Below are 19,752 nucleotides of genomic sequence, written 5' to 3' on the forward strand. Positions count from 1 at the left end.
GGGGCCCCTCTGTACCAGGCACCATGCCGAGGTCCCAGGGTTGCCTGGGGCCTGTGGACTCAGCAGGGTACTCACCAAACTTAGCATCAACCGTGAGCTTCAGGATCTTCTCACACTGTGGTGAAAGGAGACCTTCAGGGGGTGCCAGGCCCCTGCTCACCAGCCCTTCACCCCTAGCCTGGATCCTGCAATAAGGAACAGACAGGCTGGAAAGAAGGAAGGGAGGTGCCCAGAGAGGTTGAGAGGCTGGTTCACCCATCACCCTGGGCCTAGTGCAGAGTTTCAGGGCACCGGGGGTCATAAGGTCATGGGACAATGGGGTGCTGGGTCTTGTACTCACATCAATCCCCTGTCCCAGCAGCTCCTTTAGTACCTGGCTGCAGAGCAGCCGCAACTTCACAGAGGACTGCGAGGGAAGTCCTTACATCAGCCAGGCTGGCAAACCTCACCCCTCCTTCCTGGGGACAAGCTCAGAGCAGGCCAGCCACTGATCAAGGTCACAAAGCATGGTAGCACAGGCTGAGAGCACTGAGGCCCTAGCCCCAGAGAAACCTCACCATTCCCTACACCCGCAATTCCCAGACCCAGCACCCCTCCTCCACCCAGAGTAGACCCCGTGCACTCAACCATCTTGGCCAGCGTGCTGATCTCTGCCAGGACCCAGTCGGGACAGTCCAGATCACCACAGAACCGGAACCTCTGCAAGGGAGGGAGGCAGGTAATCAGGCTGGAGGGAGGTCTGAGGTGTGGCCAGGATCCGTGTGTCTCCCACACTGCTGCCCAGCAGGGACCCCTGGTCCCCGACATAGATGGATACCCTCTGGCCACTTGTTCTCCCCTATCACCAGGCTGTTGAGTTAACTCTCTCCCTGACCCACCCTGCCACCAAACCCTGCTCTGAGGTCTACTCCAGGCATTCATCTGCTCAGCAAACATCAATTGAGTGCCTTCTCTGTGCTAGCTCCCACTCTAAGTGCTGGGGGTACAGCAGGGGATAAAACAAAGTCCTGGGCCTCACAGAGACGAGTGACCTCTCTCCCTTCTTCCCCATACCCACACAACTCCAGCCACTCCAGCTTCCCTGCTGCTGCTCAGGGACACCAGCCTTGCTCCCGCTGCACTCTCTATGTGGCTTGCTAACCTTTATTTCATTCCACTCTCTGCTCAAGTGACATCTCATCAGACCAGCCCTTCTTTTTTTTTTTTTTTAAAAGACGGAGTCTTGCTCTGTTGCCCAGGCTGGAGTGCAATGGCGCAATCTTGGCTCACTGCAACCTCCACCTCCCGGGTTCAAGCAATTCTCCTGCCTCAGTCTCCCAAGTAGCTGGGGCTACAGGCACGCATCACCACACCCAGCTTTTTTGTATTTTTGGTAAAGGCAGGGTTTCACCATGTTGGCCATGCTGATCTCGAACTCCTGACCTCAGGTCATCTGCACACTTTGGCCTCTCAAAGTGCTGGGATTACAGGCATGAGCCACTGCACCCTGGCAGGCCGGCCCTTCTTGATCATACTTCCTAAAATAGCCCCTAACACAAGGAAATTTTGGGGGCCAGTGGATATGTTCGTTATCTTGATTGTGGTGATCCAACAGCCAGGAAGATTTGGTCTTTACTTGTCCAGCCTCATCTTTCCCTAACCTCCAGATGACATTCTCCCAGCTATGGGAAATGCATTCATTCCTGGGGAGCCATGCTCTCTCTCATCTGAAGTCTCTGCACATGCTGTTCCCTGTCTGAAGACACACGCCTCCCACCCTTGCCTCCCAACCCCTGGTACACAAACTGTACTTCAGCCAGCCAGCTCCTGCCATCGCCTTTAAGGCTGATGGCATCCTCAGGAAGCTCCCTTAGCACTACACACAAGGCGCAGTTAGGTCTCTGCCCCTGGAGCCTTAACTACGGCTGCCAATTCAAGCCTCTGATTTCTCCTTCCCTCGGCAGCTCAAGTCCACCCAGTGCCTAGCACACTTCATGGTATAGACTAGGCACTTTGAACATAGGACGGATGGATTGGATGGATGGATGGATGGATGGATAAGTCTCAGCCCCAAAACTACTACTTTCTGGATCTGGAAAGAGCGGAGTGGATTCCTAACAGTGTGCAAGAGTGAGCCTGATTCTAAGCACGTTGTTGTCCAAGTCCTACAGCAGGGCTGGGGAACGGGGTGTCCTTGGGAGGTCCTCTTGGAGCTAGGGAAGACCTGAAAGGACTCCCAGCTCCAGACAAGCCCTAGTTCCTGCCCCGGGAGTCAGGGGCCCTTCCTTCCGCCAGGGAAGCATGGGGACTGTAAGCCCGCCGGCCTGCTCTGTCTTACCCGGCCCACTCCCGGAGCGGGATGGCAGTGGACTTTTCTCCACCGGACCTGCTAACCTCACGCCCGCACACACTGTGCGGAGCCGCCAGTGCAGACAAGCTCCGCCCGTTTCCAGAGCCACTGGCGCCCCCTCATTTCCGCTCCAGCAGCCCATGCCCGCTTCACCCCTGGTGCCTTATCATCGCGCGAGGAAGCCAGGGCCCGGGAATTTCTTTTTCCGGTCCCGTCGGGTCAGCTGAGTCGACGATCACGTGACTTGGACTAACGGCCTCTGGGGGGGCGGGACCTGCTCGAGTGAGGCGAGGGGAGGACCGCAGATTACTGGAGGTGCTGGGGGCGAAATGCTGGCGTCTCCTCCTCCGTCTCCCAGAATCCTTCCCTGGAAAAAACCAGCGCCAACCGCCAGTTTAACTGAGGACCGATTTAAGGCATTACGAAAGACAGTGGAAGTTATTTCATTTACTTTTATTTTCATTAACTTAAGGGGGTAGGATCCCGGGAGCCAGGGGGATTCAGGTCATTGCCATGTTTTCCACTGTTAAGCGAATAGCATTATACATAGCTGCAGGCTGTGGCAAGAGACATTTTAAAAACTTTTCAAATATACTACGCATACAGAAAATTGTACCTATTAGAAATATAAAGCTTAATAAGTTTTCATCAACTGTAGACCTCACATAACCAGCACCCAGATAAGGAAATAACCAGGTAACTTCTTGAAGTGCATGGGTATTTTATTTCATTTTGATGAATCGTCTAGGTGCCTAGCAAAAAGGGCTGTCATAATTAACATGCTCAGGAAAACTCCCTACAGCTTCAACATCAATAGATGCTTATCTTAATTTTTGCCAATCTGGTGGGTTAAAAAAAAATCGGTTGCTTAGATTGCAGTGGTAGTCTGATTACTGGTAGCTTTGAGCTAATGGGTAATCTAGAACAACTAAGTTTCCGACGTTGACTTGAAGAGGCAAAAACAAAAAGACAAAACAACAACAAAAATTACATTAAAGAATAAACTAATAACCAAAGAAGAAACTGAATACAGTCGTCCCTTAGTTAACCTCAAGATATTGGTTCCAGGACCCCAGAGATACCAAAATTCACAGATGCTCAAGCTCCTGATATAATATGGCATAGTATTTGCATATAACCTATGCACATCCTTCCGTATACTTTAAATCATCTCTAGATTGCTGTAATACCTAATACAACATAAATACTTCGTAAATAGCTGATATAAAGTATTTTTAAATTTTTGTGTTTCTTGTTTTACTTTTTCCAAATTTTTTGATGCACAGTTGGTTAAATCCAAGGATCCAGAACCCGAGGATACAGAGGGCTGATCATAGTTTGAGCTCTCTCCTCAGTTGCATGCCTATCCCATGCACCAGGTGCAGCTGGTTTTATTGTTGCAGGCTTTCAAGTTTTCAAAACACAGAGCTCATGACAAGTAAACTGCTCTATAGAATAGAAATAGAAAGTGTCCCAATTCATGGTAAAATTGAACTCATTTCTGAAGAGTTATTTTACAAATCGTAAGCACTATCCTGTTGAAAGCAACAGTATGTTAAGTTACTAGACTATCCTATACCATGTCAAAGAAAAATTTTAAGAACATAAGACCTGTAATCATAGCACTTTGGGAGGCCAAGGCCGGTGGATTGCTTGAGCCCAGGAGTTCTAAACCAGCTTGGGCAACATAGGAAGACCCCAGTCTCTACAAAAAATTAGCTGCTTGTGCTGGTGCACACGTGTCGTCCCAGCTACTTAAGAGGCTGAGATGGGAGGATCTCTTGAGCCTGGGAGGTGGAGGCTGCAGTGAGCCATGATGGCGCCACTGTACTCCATCCAGCCTGAGCAACAGAAGGAGACCATCTCAAAAAAAGGAAAAAAAGGAAAAAAAAGATGCTGAGTGCAGTGGCTCATGCCAATAATCCTAGCACTTTGGGAGTCCGAAGCAGGCAAATCACCTGAGGTCAGGAGTTGGAGACCAGCCTAGCTAACATGGCAAGACCTGTCTCTACTAAAAAATAAAAAATAAAAATAAAATAAAAAAATATATATATATATGGCAGGGCGTGGTGCCGGGTGCCTGTAATCCCAGCAATCCCAGCTACTTAGGAGGCTGAGGCACAAGAATCACTTGAAACTGGGAGGTGGAGGTTGCAGTGAGCCGAGATCGCACCACTGCATTCCAGCCTGGGTGACAGTGAGACTCAGTCTCAAAAAAAAGATGTAAGAATGGCTCAACTTTTGTTTCATCCTATCAATAGCTTAAACAAGAGAAAAATGGATAGATTTGGAAAACCATTTTTTATTTAAAAAGAGAAAATTAAGAACAGATGAAAACTGTCTCAAGAGTATTTGAAAAACAAAACAGCAAATTTAACATCAGACACACAAAATATTTAAATTCAGAAATAAAGTTAAAGGTGGGTGGCGTGCCCTTTTAATGTCATACTGGAGTATTGATTCATAGATACTTGTTTTACAAATAAAGATTATTTGACTATTTAGAGCAGTGGTTCTCACACATTAGAGTGCACCATCATCACCTGCAGGGCTTGTGAAACGGGCTGCTGGGCCCCACACCAGAGTTTCTAACTCAGTAGGACTGAGGTGGGGCCTGAGCATTGCATGTCTGTGTTCCCAGGTGACGCTGGTGCTTCCAATTTGAGACCATGCTTTGAAAACCACTAATGTAGGGAAATATACTAGAGAATATGTTATGAACATACTTGAGAATATGTATACATATTAACTTACAGATTTCTGTCCAGTAGAAAAGATAATTCCCAAAGATGACAGTTCTATTCCCTATACGACTTTTTTTTTTTTTCTGAGACAGAATCTTGCTTTGTCGCCCAGGCTGGAGTGCAGTGGCATGATCTCGGCTCACTGCAGCCTCTGCCTCCCAGGTTCAAGCGATTCTACTGCTTCAGCCTCTTGAGTAGCTGGGACTACAGGTGCCCACCACTGTGCCTGGCTAATTTTTGTATTTTTAGTAGAGACAGTGTTTCACCATGTTTGCCAGGCTGATCTTAAACTCCTGACCTCAGGTGATCCACCTGCCTCGGCCTCCCAAAGTGCTGGGATTATAGGCATGAGCCACCACGCCCGGCCTCCCTACAGGATATTAACAAGTTTTGTCTCTATCTCAGAATGCATTTCGGAATGCCCTTCCTGGAGCACTATAGACACTGTCTCTCAAAACACCCCTTGAACTAGCTTCACCGTGTTGCTGACTCCCTTGTAAATTAAAGAAAATATCTTATACATATTCCTTCATTATTTGTATGAAAGTCAAGCTTTTCACATTGTGAAAATTATACTTCAGGTTGGGTGCAGTGGCTCACGCCTGGAATCCCAGCACTTTGGGAGGCCAAAGTGATGGGATCACTTGAGGCCAGGAGTTTGACACCAGCCTGGCCAACGTGTCGAACCCCATGTGTACTAAAAAAAAAAAAAATTAAAATTAGCTGGGTGTGGTGGCACACACCTGTAGTTCCAGCTACTTGGGAGGCTGAGGCACAAGAATTGCTTGAACCTGGGAGATGGAGGTTGCCATGAGCTGATATCGTGCCACTGCACTCCAGCCAGAGCCAGAGCAAGACTCTGTCTCAAAGAAAAAAACAACAACAACAAAGAAAATTATACTTTGATACAGTATGCTAATATAAAGGGTATGATATGGTTTGGCTCTGTGTCCCCATCCAAATCTCACCTTGAAATGCAATAATCCCCACGGGTCAAGGATGGGACCAGGTGGAGATAATTAAACCACGGGGGCAGTTTCTCCCATGCTGTTCTCGTGATAGTGAGTGAGTTCTCACAAGATCTGATGGTTTTATTACAGGCTTTCCTCTTTGCTCGGCTCTGCTTCTCTCTCCTGCTGCCCTGTGAAGAGGTGTCTTCTGCCATAATTGTAAGTTTCCTGAGGCCTCCCCAGCCATACAGAACTGTGAGTCAACTTAAACATCTTTTCTTTGTCAATTACCCAGTTTTGGGTATTTCTTCATAGTAGCGTGAGAATGGACTAATACAGTGTACTAATAACAGCCCAGACAGTAGTATGCAGGTACTACTACACTTTGATGCTAGAGGTATTCCCATTAAGGTCAGGAGCAGTATGTGCTATCATTACCATGATCTAACATTGTTCCAGAGGTTTTTAGGTCAGCAGTTCTCAACTGGAGGTGATTTTGCCTCCCTGGGGATATTTGACAATATCTGAAATCATTTTGGCTGTCACACTGAGGAGTGCTACTGCCATGTAGTAGGCAGAGGCTGGGGATGCTGCTAAACATCCTGCGATGCAAAAACAGCTCCATAACAAAGAATTATCCAGCCCAGAACGTCAATAGTACTGCTGTTGAGAAACCCTAGTCTAGACAAATAAAACATGGGAAATCCATTAACATAAATGTGGGAAAATAATAAACTAGTATTTGCCAATGGCAGTCTAGCTAGGAGGTCCAAAAGAAGCACCTGAAGAACAGTTAGATTTTGCAGGGGCTGCATGGTGGCTCATGCCTGTAACCCCAGTGCATTGTGAGGTCGCATTGGGAGGATCTCTTGAGGCCAGGAGTAGTTCAAGGCCAGCCTGGGCAACACAGTGAGACCGCATCTCTACCAAAAATTTAAAAATTAGCCAGGTGTCATGGCGCGCTCTGAGAGTCCCAGCTGCTGAGGTGGGAGTATTGCTTGAGCCCGGGAATTGGTGAGCTGTGATCATGCCACTGTACTCAAAAAAAATTTTTTTGAGACAGGGTTTTTCTCTGTTGCATATGGGGTCTTGCTGTGTGGCCCAGGCTGGTCTTGAACTCCTGGCCTCAATCAGTCTTCCTGCCTCAGCCTCTGAAACTGTTGAGATTACAGGCGTGAGCCACTCCCCCGGCCTTAGAAAATAAAAATAAATTACAAGGTGTTATGTGGCCAGCTGAAAGATGTTAGAAAACAGTTGTGCCTGTGACTCCACTATAACCAGTTATAAAAGTATCAGGATTAAGAAATGTACTGTGTCTGGCTTTCCCAAGTTTAAGTTCTTGCTAAAAGAATGAGATGGATCTTTTCTGCCTCCGCTCCTCACCTCCCTGCAAGAACCAGGACTGTGCATTTTGACGGGCAGGCTCTTACCTCTGGCAGGCCACAGGGGGCACGTAGAGCCTTTCCGCGTGTGTTTTCTGGGCACTCGGATAGAGATCTCCTGTCCAGGCCTTTGTTTAGGATATTTGGCCCATGGAGGAATGAGGGTGGAATCACCTGGGAGGGGCAGAGGCTTTGACTGGAAGGAGGAGTGACCTGAACTCCAGGTTCTGGGCCTACACTTTGTTCCCATGCAGCACCCTGTTAGTGGTGATTGGGGCCTGGAAGTCAGGGGCCTTGGTGGCCAAGTGTTGGGTGGACAGGAGGAGCTGAGGGAGGTGAGGAGCATCTCTCCAGCACTGCCCCCGGGGCCCATCCCCAAGTCAGTGCCCTCTGACGGCTCAGACACAGCCCTGGCCAGCAGCAGTGCAGGTCAGGAAGGGCGAATGCACTCAGCACGGATCTGCTCCATAGTCTCTGCCTCACTTCATCTCGGGTTTTGGGGAGTGAGTCCCTGCAGCACTGATAGGATATCCTGTCAGCTGAGAACATTCAGCTTGATTTAGAAAGATAAGGTGGGACATCTCTTGGGCATGGCATGTGGAGCAGTGCCATCCTCTGTGGCAGCGAGCCAAGCAATAAACCAGAATGTGCAAAACCTGCGTCCCAGAATCACCATTCCTGGAGGAAAAGCCTATATTGTCAAGATGCCCACAACTAAATTAACCCAAACATTCCACCCGGCCTCGAAAACCAGTAGAAGTTTGACATTAATACACTAACCCTCAGGTCTATACAGAAATGTGTAAGAATGGCCACATACTATAACCTGCGGTCATTGAGACAGGAGCCAAACATGTCTGTCTAGGGGCAAGATGCCAGCATGTGTGTCAGCCAGGGAAGCAGACCAGGGGGAGATATTTATTAAGATTTAAAATGAGGCTCCGTAGCTCAGGCCTATAATTCCAGCACTTTGTGAGGCTGAGGTGGGAGGATCACTTGAGCGCGGGAGTTTGAGGCAGCAGTGAGCTATGATTGTGCCACTGCATTCCAGCCTGGATGACAGAGCAAGACCCCGTCTCTAAAAACAAACAAAAAAAGTGCTCAGATGCACCCTTACATGAAGCCACCTTTGGCACAGCTTCCAAGACTGGTGAGGCCTCACTCAGGACCAGGGGGCCCAGCAGTAGCTCGGCTTCCACCACCTGAGTGGCACAGTGTCCTCAGTCCAGTCTCTGTTGGGTCTCAGATCCCCCGATCATGCCCCTTCTGCCCAAGCTCTGCCTCATTATGGCCTCCACTGACCGCAGCCTCTTCCACCTTGCCAAAGCGACCCTTACTCATGTTCTCCAGCCCACAGGAGTGCCTGCTTCTTCAGGAAACCCACCCTGCTGGCTCTGGGCTTTATGTAGGAGAGCTAGGAAGGCTGGATCCTGCCACTGAGTTCAGTCTCGGGGGTCTCCACCCATGCTCGGCTTCCACTGATGGGACATAAGTGGCCGGGGGGTTCTTTACAACCACACAAGAGCCCCATGGTGACCAGGAGTGGGGTTCCGAGAGGTTAAATGACTTGCCCCGGGCCCCAGAGTGGGCTAGAATTCCTGCACTGCTACAACCAAGGCCGCGTTTGGGCCTCCCACTCGGAGATCCGGAAACCCCTCTGCATCTACCAGGCTGGGAAACACATCGGCTTCAGCTTCCTCCCAGTGACTTACAGCAGCTGCAAGTTTCTGGGGGGCCTTCTACAGGGCCCACCACAGCAGGGAGCCGAGAACTCTTACAGAGCTCTGCGTTCTCTCTCCACCCCCTTCAGCTCTGAACTCATATACTAGCTGCTCCGATTAAGAACAGGCCTTGGTGAGGGTGTTGGGGCTCTGGTCAGTAGCCCAGGCCTTCAGGAATCAGGTGATGTCAATCTGGAGAGGAGGTACCTGCTGGGGGAAGCAAGCATGGGCCAGGGCCCTGGCCCTTTGCAGGGGCAGCCCCTCTTCCTTCCCAGGGTCCCCTGAGAATCTGAAGGCATCCAGGGTAAAGTGCGGTGTTCAGCTGTGTCCTGGGGTCCAGGAAAGCCAAGAAGTTGCTCCACCTGCTGTCCACCAGGCACCCCGGCAGAGAACAGCCTCAGCCCACCCCAGCCCAGCACCAGATCCCAGGGACTGATCCACCTGTAAGAGGGCAGCATGAGACTGCCCCTGTTGTCCCCAGAGAGTCCCCTCAGTCATGGGCTCTGACCAGGGTGCAGGTGGGCCCAGCAGGCAGGCCCAGTGTGGGTGTGGCTGTACACTGGTCCTCTGAAGAGCCTCAGGGGCTTGTGGCAGCTGGTGTATGTCTGGGCTTGGAAGTAGAGGATGTCCCCCAGCCAGAAGGCAGGGGACACTTGTTTTGCATTCCAGTCCTCTGCAAGGACAGGGACCCCAGGCTCGGGGCACCTCAGCTCTGCCCACCCTGCCCACAGCCTACCACCGTTTGGCCCAGGCAAGTCACCCCGGCTCCCACAGAGGGAGCCACCCTTCCCACCTCCTGATGTTTGCCCGCACCAGTCAAGTTCCATTTTGGAAAAACCCTCCACGTCCTTGGGAAGGCACTTCCTCCTTGACTCCTTTTCAGAGCTGTCATCCCCAATTCCATTTTCTACCTGTCATTCGATGCAGAGACCAGCTTCTTCCCTGGGCCAGGGCTGCTCTGGAGGCAGGGAGGTCGTGGCCAGGCCGTGGGGTGTAGCAGAGCACCGGGTATAGACCAGGCTCTCCAGGCACACCTGGGCAGAGAAGTCAGAACCCACAGGTGAATGCCCCGCCTTCCGGCCCCACCCACCTCACAGGCAGAAAGAGGGAGGCTTCACAAGGAGGTTGAGGTAAACAGGAGAGCCCGGGTCACCTCTGTCTGATCTCCTGCCCCCTTAGGAGAAAGCCAGAGGTTGGAGCTGGGAGGTGTCGAGAGCCCTGGCCCAGTCCTGGTTTCACTGATGAGGCTCAGGGAGGGGCTGGGTCAGCCCAAGTCACTGAGTCCATAAGGGAGGGTTCTGACCATAACCCAGGACCCTAGAGTTAACCGAGGCCGCATCCCTTTCCCATATAGACCAAGGCAGGGCTTCTGGCTTCTAAGGCTGAGGCCCAGCACACCTCTCCCTCCCCTTGTCTGCAGCTGTTGTCACACATCCAAAGTGAGCTTTTCCCCAAGGGGCTGGAGGCGCAGCTCCCTGGCTAGACCAGGTGGCCAATCCAAACAAGTCCCTGTGTGTCCCCACCAGCCAGGAATTCTCACGCCACGCAGCAGCTGGGGGCACCAGGATACCCTGGGGGATTCCAGGGAGGAGCCCTCCCTGAGGCTCCCACAGCAGCACTGCTGCCCCCAGACCCACCACAAACCCCGTGTCCATCCAGCCTTCGAGAACCTGGCCCCTCACACACACCTGCCCCACTCCTCACACCTGGCTTTCCTGTGAAAAGTGGAACTGGTTCCACCTGGGCCAGCTGGAGAAGGGCCTCAGGAAATTGCCATTTTGGGGATTCATTCCAATCATCCATTCATTTATTCACCAAATACCCACTGTCCACCTTTCTGTACCAGGCCAGGGGTGATGGGTCAAGTGGAACACATGTCCCAAGGAGCTTTCCTCTCTTTAGAGACAGACAGGCGGACTCTCAGACCATGAGGTGCCCTCTGGGCTAGGGGGTGCCCAGGGCTGGATGCAATGGAGGGCCTCGCCCACAGGAGGTGCTGGTGGGTACAGATGTGGAGGCCACCATGGGGTGAGGGTGTTCAGACAGAGGACCTAGCATGTGCCCAGGCCCAGGGTGTGACCTGGGGCAGGTGTGGGCCTGCTCTATCTGGAAGGCTTCCTGACTCTGCCAACAATAGGCTGTGGCTGGATAAGGCTTCATGTCGATTTTTAACATTTAATACATTTTGATTATGTAACTAAACATTATTGTGATAAAAATTATGAAATATGGAAAAGTTAAAAACACAAACCAGCAAACCCCTTCTCTCCCTAAATAACTGCTTCAACAGTATTTTCTGACTTTTTTCCCCATGTATCTGCAGCTATAAACGTAAGTTGCACAAGATATTATCCTTCCCCATATTCTATTTTGGAGCTGGATTTTTCACTCAGCAGTGAACAGAGGCAGGCTTTAAACAGGCCAGGCATTGTGAGGGCCCTGAGAAAGGAGACTGACCATGTTGCTGGGTGACCTTGGGCAAGTCTCGCCCTCCTCAGAGCCTGGATTTTCTCAGTCCAGTGAAGGGCAGGAAGGGCTGCAGTAGGACTACATCAGTGCTTCCCAAACTCAGGACTGCCACGTGGAGCTGTGTGAGCTGTCACTGCACAACCCCAGGGGCAGGAGCATTCTTGTCATAGCCTCTGTGAGTGGGACTCCTGTCCAAAAGTGTGCTGTGCAAACCTGGGACCCACAAAAGGATTTTAGGCAATATTCAGATGCATTTATTTTTACCATTACCTTCTATTTGTAGTAAATGAGACTGATTCTCACCAGGAAGGCTTGTTAAACCACGGGTCGCTGAACCCACGCCTCAGAGGTTCTGATTCAGGAGGTCTGGGGTGGCACCTGAGAATCTGCATTTCTAACAAGTTCTCAGGTGATAGTGATGCTGATGCTGCTGGCTCAGGGACCGCACTTTGAGAACCACTAATCACAAATTTCCTTTAATTCATTTATTTAAGGCAGAGTTTTGCTCCGTCTGCCAGGCTGGAGTATAATGGTGCAATCACAGCTCATGGCAGCCTCGACCTCCCAGGCTCAAGCAATCCTCTTGCCTCACTTCCCAAGTAGCTGAAACCATAGGTGCATGTCACCATGCCTGGATATTTTTATAATTTTTGTAGAGACAGAGTTTCACCATGTTGCTCAGGCTGGTCTTGAACTCCTGGGCTCAAGCAATTCACCCGCTTTGGCCTCCCAAAGCAAAAGTTTCCTTTTTAAATACATGTATTTAGGTTTTAAAAATGAGTTGACTTAAAGCACATGAATAGATCTTCAACACTAACCACTGGGGAAATGCAAATTAAAACCACAGTAAGATATCACTATATATCTATTAGAACAGCTCAAATCAAACATAGTGATAATATCAAATATTGGCAAGGATGCAGACAAAACTAACTCTCTCATACATCACTGATGGGAATAAAAAATAGCACAGACACTCTAGAAAATAGTTTGACAGCTTCTTTAATTAAACATACACCTCAGTATATGACCTAGCAATTGCTTCTCGGCAATTGTACCAGAAAATAAATAAACTGATGTCTGCACAAAAACTCATAGATGATTGTTTATGGCAGATTTATTTGTGATAGCCCCAAGCTGGAAACAACCAAATACCCCCCAATAGGTGAATGGTTAAGCAAACTGCTACATCCATTCTATGAAATAGTATTCAACAATAAAAAGGGGGCCAGACACGATGGCTCATGCCTGTAAACACAGCACTTTGGGAGGCCGAGGCAGGCGGATTGCCTGAGGTCAGGAGTTTGAGACCAGCCTGGCCAACATGGTGTAATCCCATCTCTACTAAAAATACAAAAAAATTAGCTGGACATGGTGGGGGCCCCTGTAATCCCAGCTGCTCAGGAGGCTGGGGCAGGAAAATTGCTTAAACTCGGGAGGCAGAGGTTGCAGTGAGCTGAGATTGTGCCATTGTACTGGGCAATAAGAGCAAAACTTCATCTAAAAAAAAAAAAAAGCCAGACATGATGGTGGGTGCCTATAATCCCAGCTACTCAGGAGGCTGAGGCGAGAGAATTGCTTGAACCCAGGAGGTGGAGGTTGCAGTGAGCTGAGACCACGCCACTGCATTCCAGCCTGGGTGACAGAGCGAGACTCCATCTCAAACAGAAAAAAAAAAAATAATAAAAAGGAACATGCCCAACTTGGACAGATCTCAAAGGGCATTTGCTGAGTAGAAAAAATAAAAAGCCAGTCTCAAAAGGCCACATACTGTGTGATTCCATTTATATAATGCTCTTTTTTTCTTTGTTTGGTTTTGTTTTTTGTTTGTTTTGTTTTTGTTTTTTGTTTTTTTATGTTGTTGGTTTTTTGTTTTTTTGTTTTTTTTTTTTGAGACAAAGTCTCACTCTGTGGCCCAGACTGGAGTGCAGTGGCACAATCTCGGCTCACTGCAGCCTCTGCCTCCCGGGTTCAAGTGATTCTCGTGCCTCAGCCTCCCAAGTAACTGGGAGTACAGGCACGCACCATCATGCTGGCTAATTTTTGTATTTTCAGTAGAGAAAGCATTTTGTCATGTTGGCCAGGCTGGTCTCAAACTCCAGGCCTCAATGGTTCCACCTGCCTCGGCCTCCCAAAGCACTGGGATTATAGGTGTGAGCCACCATGCCAGACCTTCATTCATTCATTCATTCATTCATTGAGCGTGTCACCCTGTCTCTCAGGCTGGACTGCAATGGCAGGATCACTGTAGCCTCCACCTCCCAGGTTCAAGTGATTCTCCTGCCTCAGCCTCCCACATAGCTGGAACTACAAGCTGATGCCACCATGCCTGGCTAATTTTTGCATTTTATAATGTTCTTGAAGTGTGAAGATTATAAAGACAGCAGATTGGTGGTTGCCAGGAGTAGGAATAGTGGAGGGGAAGAGCCAGGAATGAGTGCAGAGGAATAGCAGGAGGGGGATTTTCATGGCGTCGGAACAGTTCTGTGTCTTGATTGTAGCGGTGGTTAAAGGAGTCTACATATGTGATAGAATGGCACAGACCTAGACACGTGACATTGTTAGATATTGTCCTACATTTATACAAAATAGAACCTTTGGAGGAAACTGAATGAAGAGTACATGAAACCTCTCTGTACCATCTTTGAAATTTCCTCTGAATCTATATTTCCAAATAAAGGGTTAAAATTTTTAAAGTTGCTTTAGACAAAAATATTAAATAAAAATAATGTTGATTGTATGCAGGTCTGGCAAACCTTTGAATGACTGGCATCTCTAATCCATCCAATGCACAATTGCCCCTGGCCAGGGCCTGTCCTAGGCTAGGTCGACTCCTGGAGGGTAGGACTCTAGATTCTCTCTTTCTTGGCTTTGGGGTAGAGATGCCAGATAAAATATAGGATGCCCAGTTAAATTTAGACTTCTGATAAAAAATAAACTATTTTTTAGTAAGTATGTACCATGCATATTTAGGACATACTTATACTAAAAATTATTTCTCTAAATTCTTTTTTCACCATCTTCACAGGTGTTGATATTTCTCTAAGTTCTTTAATGTATGTATGTAGTTACTTTAAAGCTCTTGCCTGCCAATTCCAATGTGTGAGCCATTTATGGGCCCCCCCCCTTTTTTTTTTTTTTGAGATGGAGTTTCGCTCTTGTAGCCCAGGCTGGAGTAAAATGGTGCCACCTCGGCTCACTGCAACCTCCACCTCGCCTGGCTGGTCTTGAATTTCTGACCTCAGGTGATCTGCCTGCCTCAGCCTCCCAAAGTGCTGGGATTACAGATGTGAGCCACCATCCCTGGCCCTTTTGTTTGTTTGTTTCTTTGAGATAAGATTTCACTCTGTTGTCCAGGCTGGAGTGCAGTGGCATGATCTCAACTCACTGCAACCTCCACCTCCCAGGCTTAAGCCATCCTTTCACCTCAGCCTTCCAAGTAGCTGGGACCACAGGCACATGCCACCAGCAGTCCTGACTGGTTTTGTGGAAGACAATTTTACCACAGACAGGGTCAGGAGCGGTGGTTTTGGTATGAAACTGTTCCACTTCAGATCATCAGGCATTAGAGTCTCATAAAGAATGTGAAACCTAGATCCCTCGCATGTGCAGTTCATATTAGGGTTCATGCTCCTATGAGAATCTAATGCCTGCTGATCTGATGGGGGGCGGAGCTCAGGCAGTAATGCTTGCTGCCCACCACTCACCTCCTGCTGTGCAGCCTGGTTCCTACCAGGTCACCAACTGGTACGGTCCACAGCCTGGGGGTTATGGGCCCCTGCACACCCCCACACCCAACTCAGTTTTGAATTTTTAGTAGAGATGGGTTTTTGCCATGTTGCCCAGGCTGGTCTCGAAGTCTTGAGCTCAAGTGATCTACCTGCCTTGGCCTCCCAAAGTGCTGGGATTACAGGCATGAGCTGCCATGCACGGTGGGTCGGTTCGCATTGACTGGTTTTCTCTTAATTGTAGGATATATTTTCTCACTTTTTCTCATGTCTAGTATTTCTTGAGCTGTTGGACGTTGTGAACCTTCATTGTAGAGATGTGGGTTATGTTATCCTACTCTAGTGTTGAGTTTTGTTTTGCAGGGAATTAAATTGCTGATGGGTTAACTTGATCATGAGTGTCAAGGCTACATTTTAGGCTTTGTTAGGGTGAGCTGTTCTTCAGTTTTGCCCTTATTCCCAGGGAATCTTCCTTAATCCCAAGGCAGGGCCTTCTAGGCCCTCTGTGAATGTCTGGAATATTCATCAAGACCTGAGATTCCAAGAGTGGAGATGCTGGCTGAGCCAGAATTCAGATGTTTCCAGCACTCTGTGACCACTGAAATCACTGTTTAGCTTTCAGCTCCCCATCGGCTGTTCTGTGCTGGGCCTTGCAGAGTCTCAATCCACACATTCATAGTTTGGGATTTGGCCAAGGACCTGCAGCAACCTCTATAAGATTTCTGGGGCTTCTTCTCTGCAACTCCGTCCTTTCTGATACTCTGCCACACACATTTTAGCAGCCCTGAGCAGCAATCTCTGTTTCCTCCACCAGACAAGACTGATCCTCTTTGCCTGGACTCTGCTTCCTCGTGCTGTCATTGAGAGTTTAGAAACTTTCCCCACCAGAAAAACACAGCAGTCACTTCATGTGATTCCCTTCTCTCAGATTGTACCTGGATCTGCTTATTGCCCAATGCTTGAAGACAATTTCTTCATGTACTTTGTCCAGCTTTATAGTTGTTTATGCTGGGAGACTATCATCAATACAAGTACTCTACCATGGCCACAATTCGAAGTGTGATCAATATCATATTCATTCTATTCTAAAAGTAAAGAAGACGAAGACCAACAATTCTAAGAAAAATGGAAAGTTCAAACTGGAAAAATGAAAATTCAAAGAAAAAGAAACACAAATGCTGCTGACACACGGGAAAAAATGTTTAACTTCTCTGATAGTAAGAAAGATACAGTTTCAGGCCGGGCACAGTGGCTCACACCTGTAATCCCAGCACTTTGGGAAGCTGAGGTGGGAGGATTGCTTGAGGCCACGAAGTGGAGGTGGCAGTGAGCTGAGATGGTGCCACTTGGGGTGACAGAGCGAGATCCTGTCTCAAAAAAAAAAAAGATACAGATGTAAACAACATCCTGCAACCTCTACATGTGGCCATGACTGATAATACGGACCAGATTTGCCTCCCACCTTTAATAACTAGAAAAATGGAACAAAATATAAAACAATAGCTTTCGGACATTGGAGAACAGGTCTAGCAGAACTATGATCCCTAACAGAAGGTGAACCCTACAGTGTCCTCCGTTTACTGCCGGAAGCAATTACAGGCTTCAACACAGGGAGGGGAATCCAAAGTCCAGTGGTCTTGGTGGATTGAGGAGACAGAGATCGGAGCTTGGGAAGATCTTCCAGGCCGGTAGAATTTGTGAGGTAGAGTACCAGGGAGGAGGTGGGAGAAGAGAGCGCATGAACTCTGGAGAGCTATGGAAGATGCCCTCAAGCCTTTAGCAAAGGGCTGATAATGGACATACGTGAGAAGAAAGTACCCAGGGAAAGAACTGCCAGAAAGCAGACAGAAGAATCCCCAGAGCTCACAACAGGCTAGAGAGAATTCATATTCTCACTAGTCAGAATGAAAACACCTCCTAATACTTAGGAAATGGAAGGGAAGCTTTAGAAAGTATTGCCTTCATAGTGGGGCTAAATGAGCACTGGAGTAAAGGCTTCTCTGAAACTGTCCTAACAAAGATTGAAAGCAAACCTTTGTAGATCCAACTTATTTCAAATAACTAGTGCCGGAACAGAGTCCCACACTATTTAAAGGAAAACAAAATCCAGCAATCACAACACAAAAACACGGTCAGTAAAAAATTACCAGGCAATGGCCAGGCGCAGTGGCTCATGCCTGTAATCCCAGCACTTTGGGAGGCTGAGGCGTGCATATTGCCTAAGGCCAGGAGTTCAAGGCCAGCCTGGCCAACATGGCTAAATGCTGTCTCCACTAAAAATACAAAAATTAGCCAGGCGTGGTGGTACACAACTGTAGTCCCAGCTACTTGGGAGGCTGAGACACGAGAATCACTTGAACCTAGGAGACAGGGATTGCAGTGAGGTGAGATCATACCACTGAACTCCAGCCTGGGTGACAGAGTAAGACCCTGTCTCCAAAAACAAACAAACAAACAAAACAAAAGAAAAACACAGGCAAAATAGGGCCTATAACCAGGAGAGAAATAAATCAATGGAAATAGGCCCAGAAATGACAGAGATGATGTAATTAGCAGATAAAGACATTAAAAAACATATTATAAATATGCTCTGTATGTTCAAGAAGGCTAGAAAAATCTGAACATGATGAGAAGAGAGAAATGGAAGATGTATTGAAAAAAAAAAAAAAAACCACAGGCTGGGTGCGGTGGCTCACACCTGTAATCCCAGCGCTTTGGGAGGCTTAGACACAAGGATTGCTTGAGCCCAGGAGTTTAAGACCAGCCTGGGCAACATAAGAAGACATATCTCTATAAATAATTTAAAAATTAGCCAGGCATGGTGGCATGAACCTGTAGTCCCAGCTACTCAGGAGGCTGAGGCAGGAGGATCGCCTGAACATAGGAGGTCGAGGTTGTAGTGAGCTGTGATTGTGCCACCAGACTGCAGCCTTGGCAACACAGTGAGACCTTGTCTCAAAATAAAACAAAAAAGAATTACCAGACTTGAAAAAGTTAACTCTGCAGATATGGGATTAAAATGAGTTTAAAAAAGTCAGTGAGGCCTGGTGTGGTAGCTCATGCCTGTAATCATCCCAGCACTTTGAGAGGCCGAGGCAGGAGGATTGCCTGAGGCCAGGAGTTTGAGACCAGCCTGGGCAACACAGTGAGGCCTCATCTCTACAAAAAAAAATAAAACAGAATAAAAAATTTTCAAAAAATTTAATGAGGACAAAATAAAGACTTTTCCACACAGACAAAAGCCAGCAGGCCTGCACTCTACTGTAAAGTGTTAAAAGCAAGTTCTTTGGTCAGAAGAAAAATGACACTGGATAGAAATTTGCATCTACACAAAGGAATGAAGACCACTGACATAATAAATACATGGATAAATAGAAAAGATCCTATTTTCTCATTTTTTGATGTCTAGAAATAATTGAGGCAAAAGTAGTTACATATTGTCGTGTTTATAACATGTGGAAGTAAAATGATGACGAGAATAGCACAAGGGACAGGCGGGGAAGTGTAAGAATACTATCATTATAAGGCTGCGGTCACAGTTGAGGGAGGTGATAAATCCCTGTGATTCCACCTGGAATACGGCATTGCTCCTGGAAGTGGGAAGAGGGAGTTTCAGAGACTTCCCCTGGGCTCTTCCTACTATAGTGGCTCATACCCACAGGTCAGGGAGTAAAGTGAGAGTTCTGTTAGCTTCTAAGCATACTCATATCAATTGCATATTTAGGGACAGAGAAATGACAACTGGATGGGGCTGTGGCCTCTTCATCCAGGGATCCATTTATTACCTGTCCTTCACATGTCCTCAGTCTTGTTGAGGAGGGGACATCGTGGCATTGTGGATCTTATGGTGTCAGGATCAGCTCTAATCCTATATGAATGGCCCTTAAACAGTCTGGGTATTCCCTTTTCATCAGCTACAGTTACTTTCATCAATGATCCCAGATCCCTTTGGAGAAGGATTGAGGTAATAATTAATGAATACCATGTGGTAATGTTGCAGGATCTTTCTCCAAGAATACCCAGCCTCCCCTACAATCCATGAGCTATAGGTCTCAATTGTCTCAGTCTGAAAACTGGCTAGGAAATTGTGATTTTTTGTTGCAGCCTTCCGTGTGCCAGACCTTGTTGTTGTTGTTGTTTCCTGAATACACAAATCAGGAAATATCGTAGGGCTCACACCTGTAATCCCAACAATTTGGGAGGCCAAGGCAGAAGGATTGCTTGAGCTCAGGAGTTTGAGACCAGTCTAGGCAACATAGCAAGACCTCATCTTCACTAAAAATTAAAAAAAAAAATAGCCAGGCATGGTGGTGCATGCCTGTAATCCCAGCTACCTGGGAGGCTGAGGTGGGAGGATCTCTTGAGCCCAGGAAGTTGAGGCTGCAGAGAGCTATGATTGTGCCACTGCACTCCAGACTGGGCTACAGAG

At 48.0% G+C, this 19,752-nt stretch overlaps 1 protein-coding gene and 1 long non-coding RNA gene across 3 annotated transcripts in view; one reads left to right on the top strand and one right to left on the bottom strand.

Moving 5' to 3' along the window:
* Positions 1–1,505, bottom strand: part of GOLGA6B (golgin A6 family member B) — a 30,960-nt gene extending 29,455 nt beyond the window's left edge. Inside the window, 3 exon segments of the mRNA XM_063640176.1 lie at positions 76–115; positions 341–406; positions 628–1,505. Of these exon segments, the coding sequence (XP_063496246.1) occupies positions 76–115; positions 341–406; positions 628–936 (415 nt within the window). The 5' untranslated portion in view covers positions 937–1,505.
* A 1,085-nt stretch (positions 1,506–2,590) lies between these two features.
* Positions 2,591–19,752, top strand: part of LOC129482295 (uncharacterized) — a 28,266-nt gene continuing 11,104 nt past the window's right edge. For both annotated transcript variants that reach the window (XR_008657653.2, XR_008657652.2), the window contains exons 1-2: positions 2,591–2,760; positions 6,174–6,242. This is a non-coding gene — a long non-coding RNA (uncharacterized lncRNA). The remainder of the gene's footprint in view (positions 2,761–6,173; positions 6,243–19,752) is intronic.

This window comes from Symphalangus syndactylus, chromosome 5, assembly GCF_028878055.3.
Source record: "Symphalangus syndactylus isolate Jambi chromosome 5, NHGRI_mSymSyn1-v2.1_pri, whole genome shotgun sequence".
NCBI lineage: Eukaryota > Metazoa > Chordata > Mammalia > Primates > Hylobatidae > Symphalangus > Symphalangus syndactylus.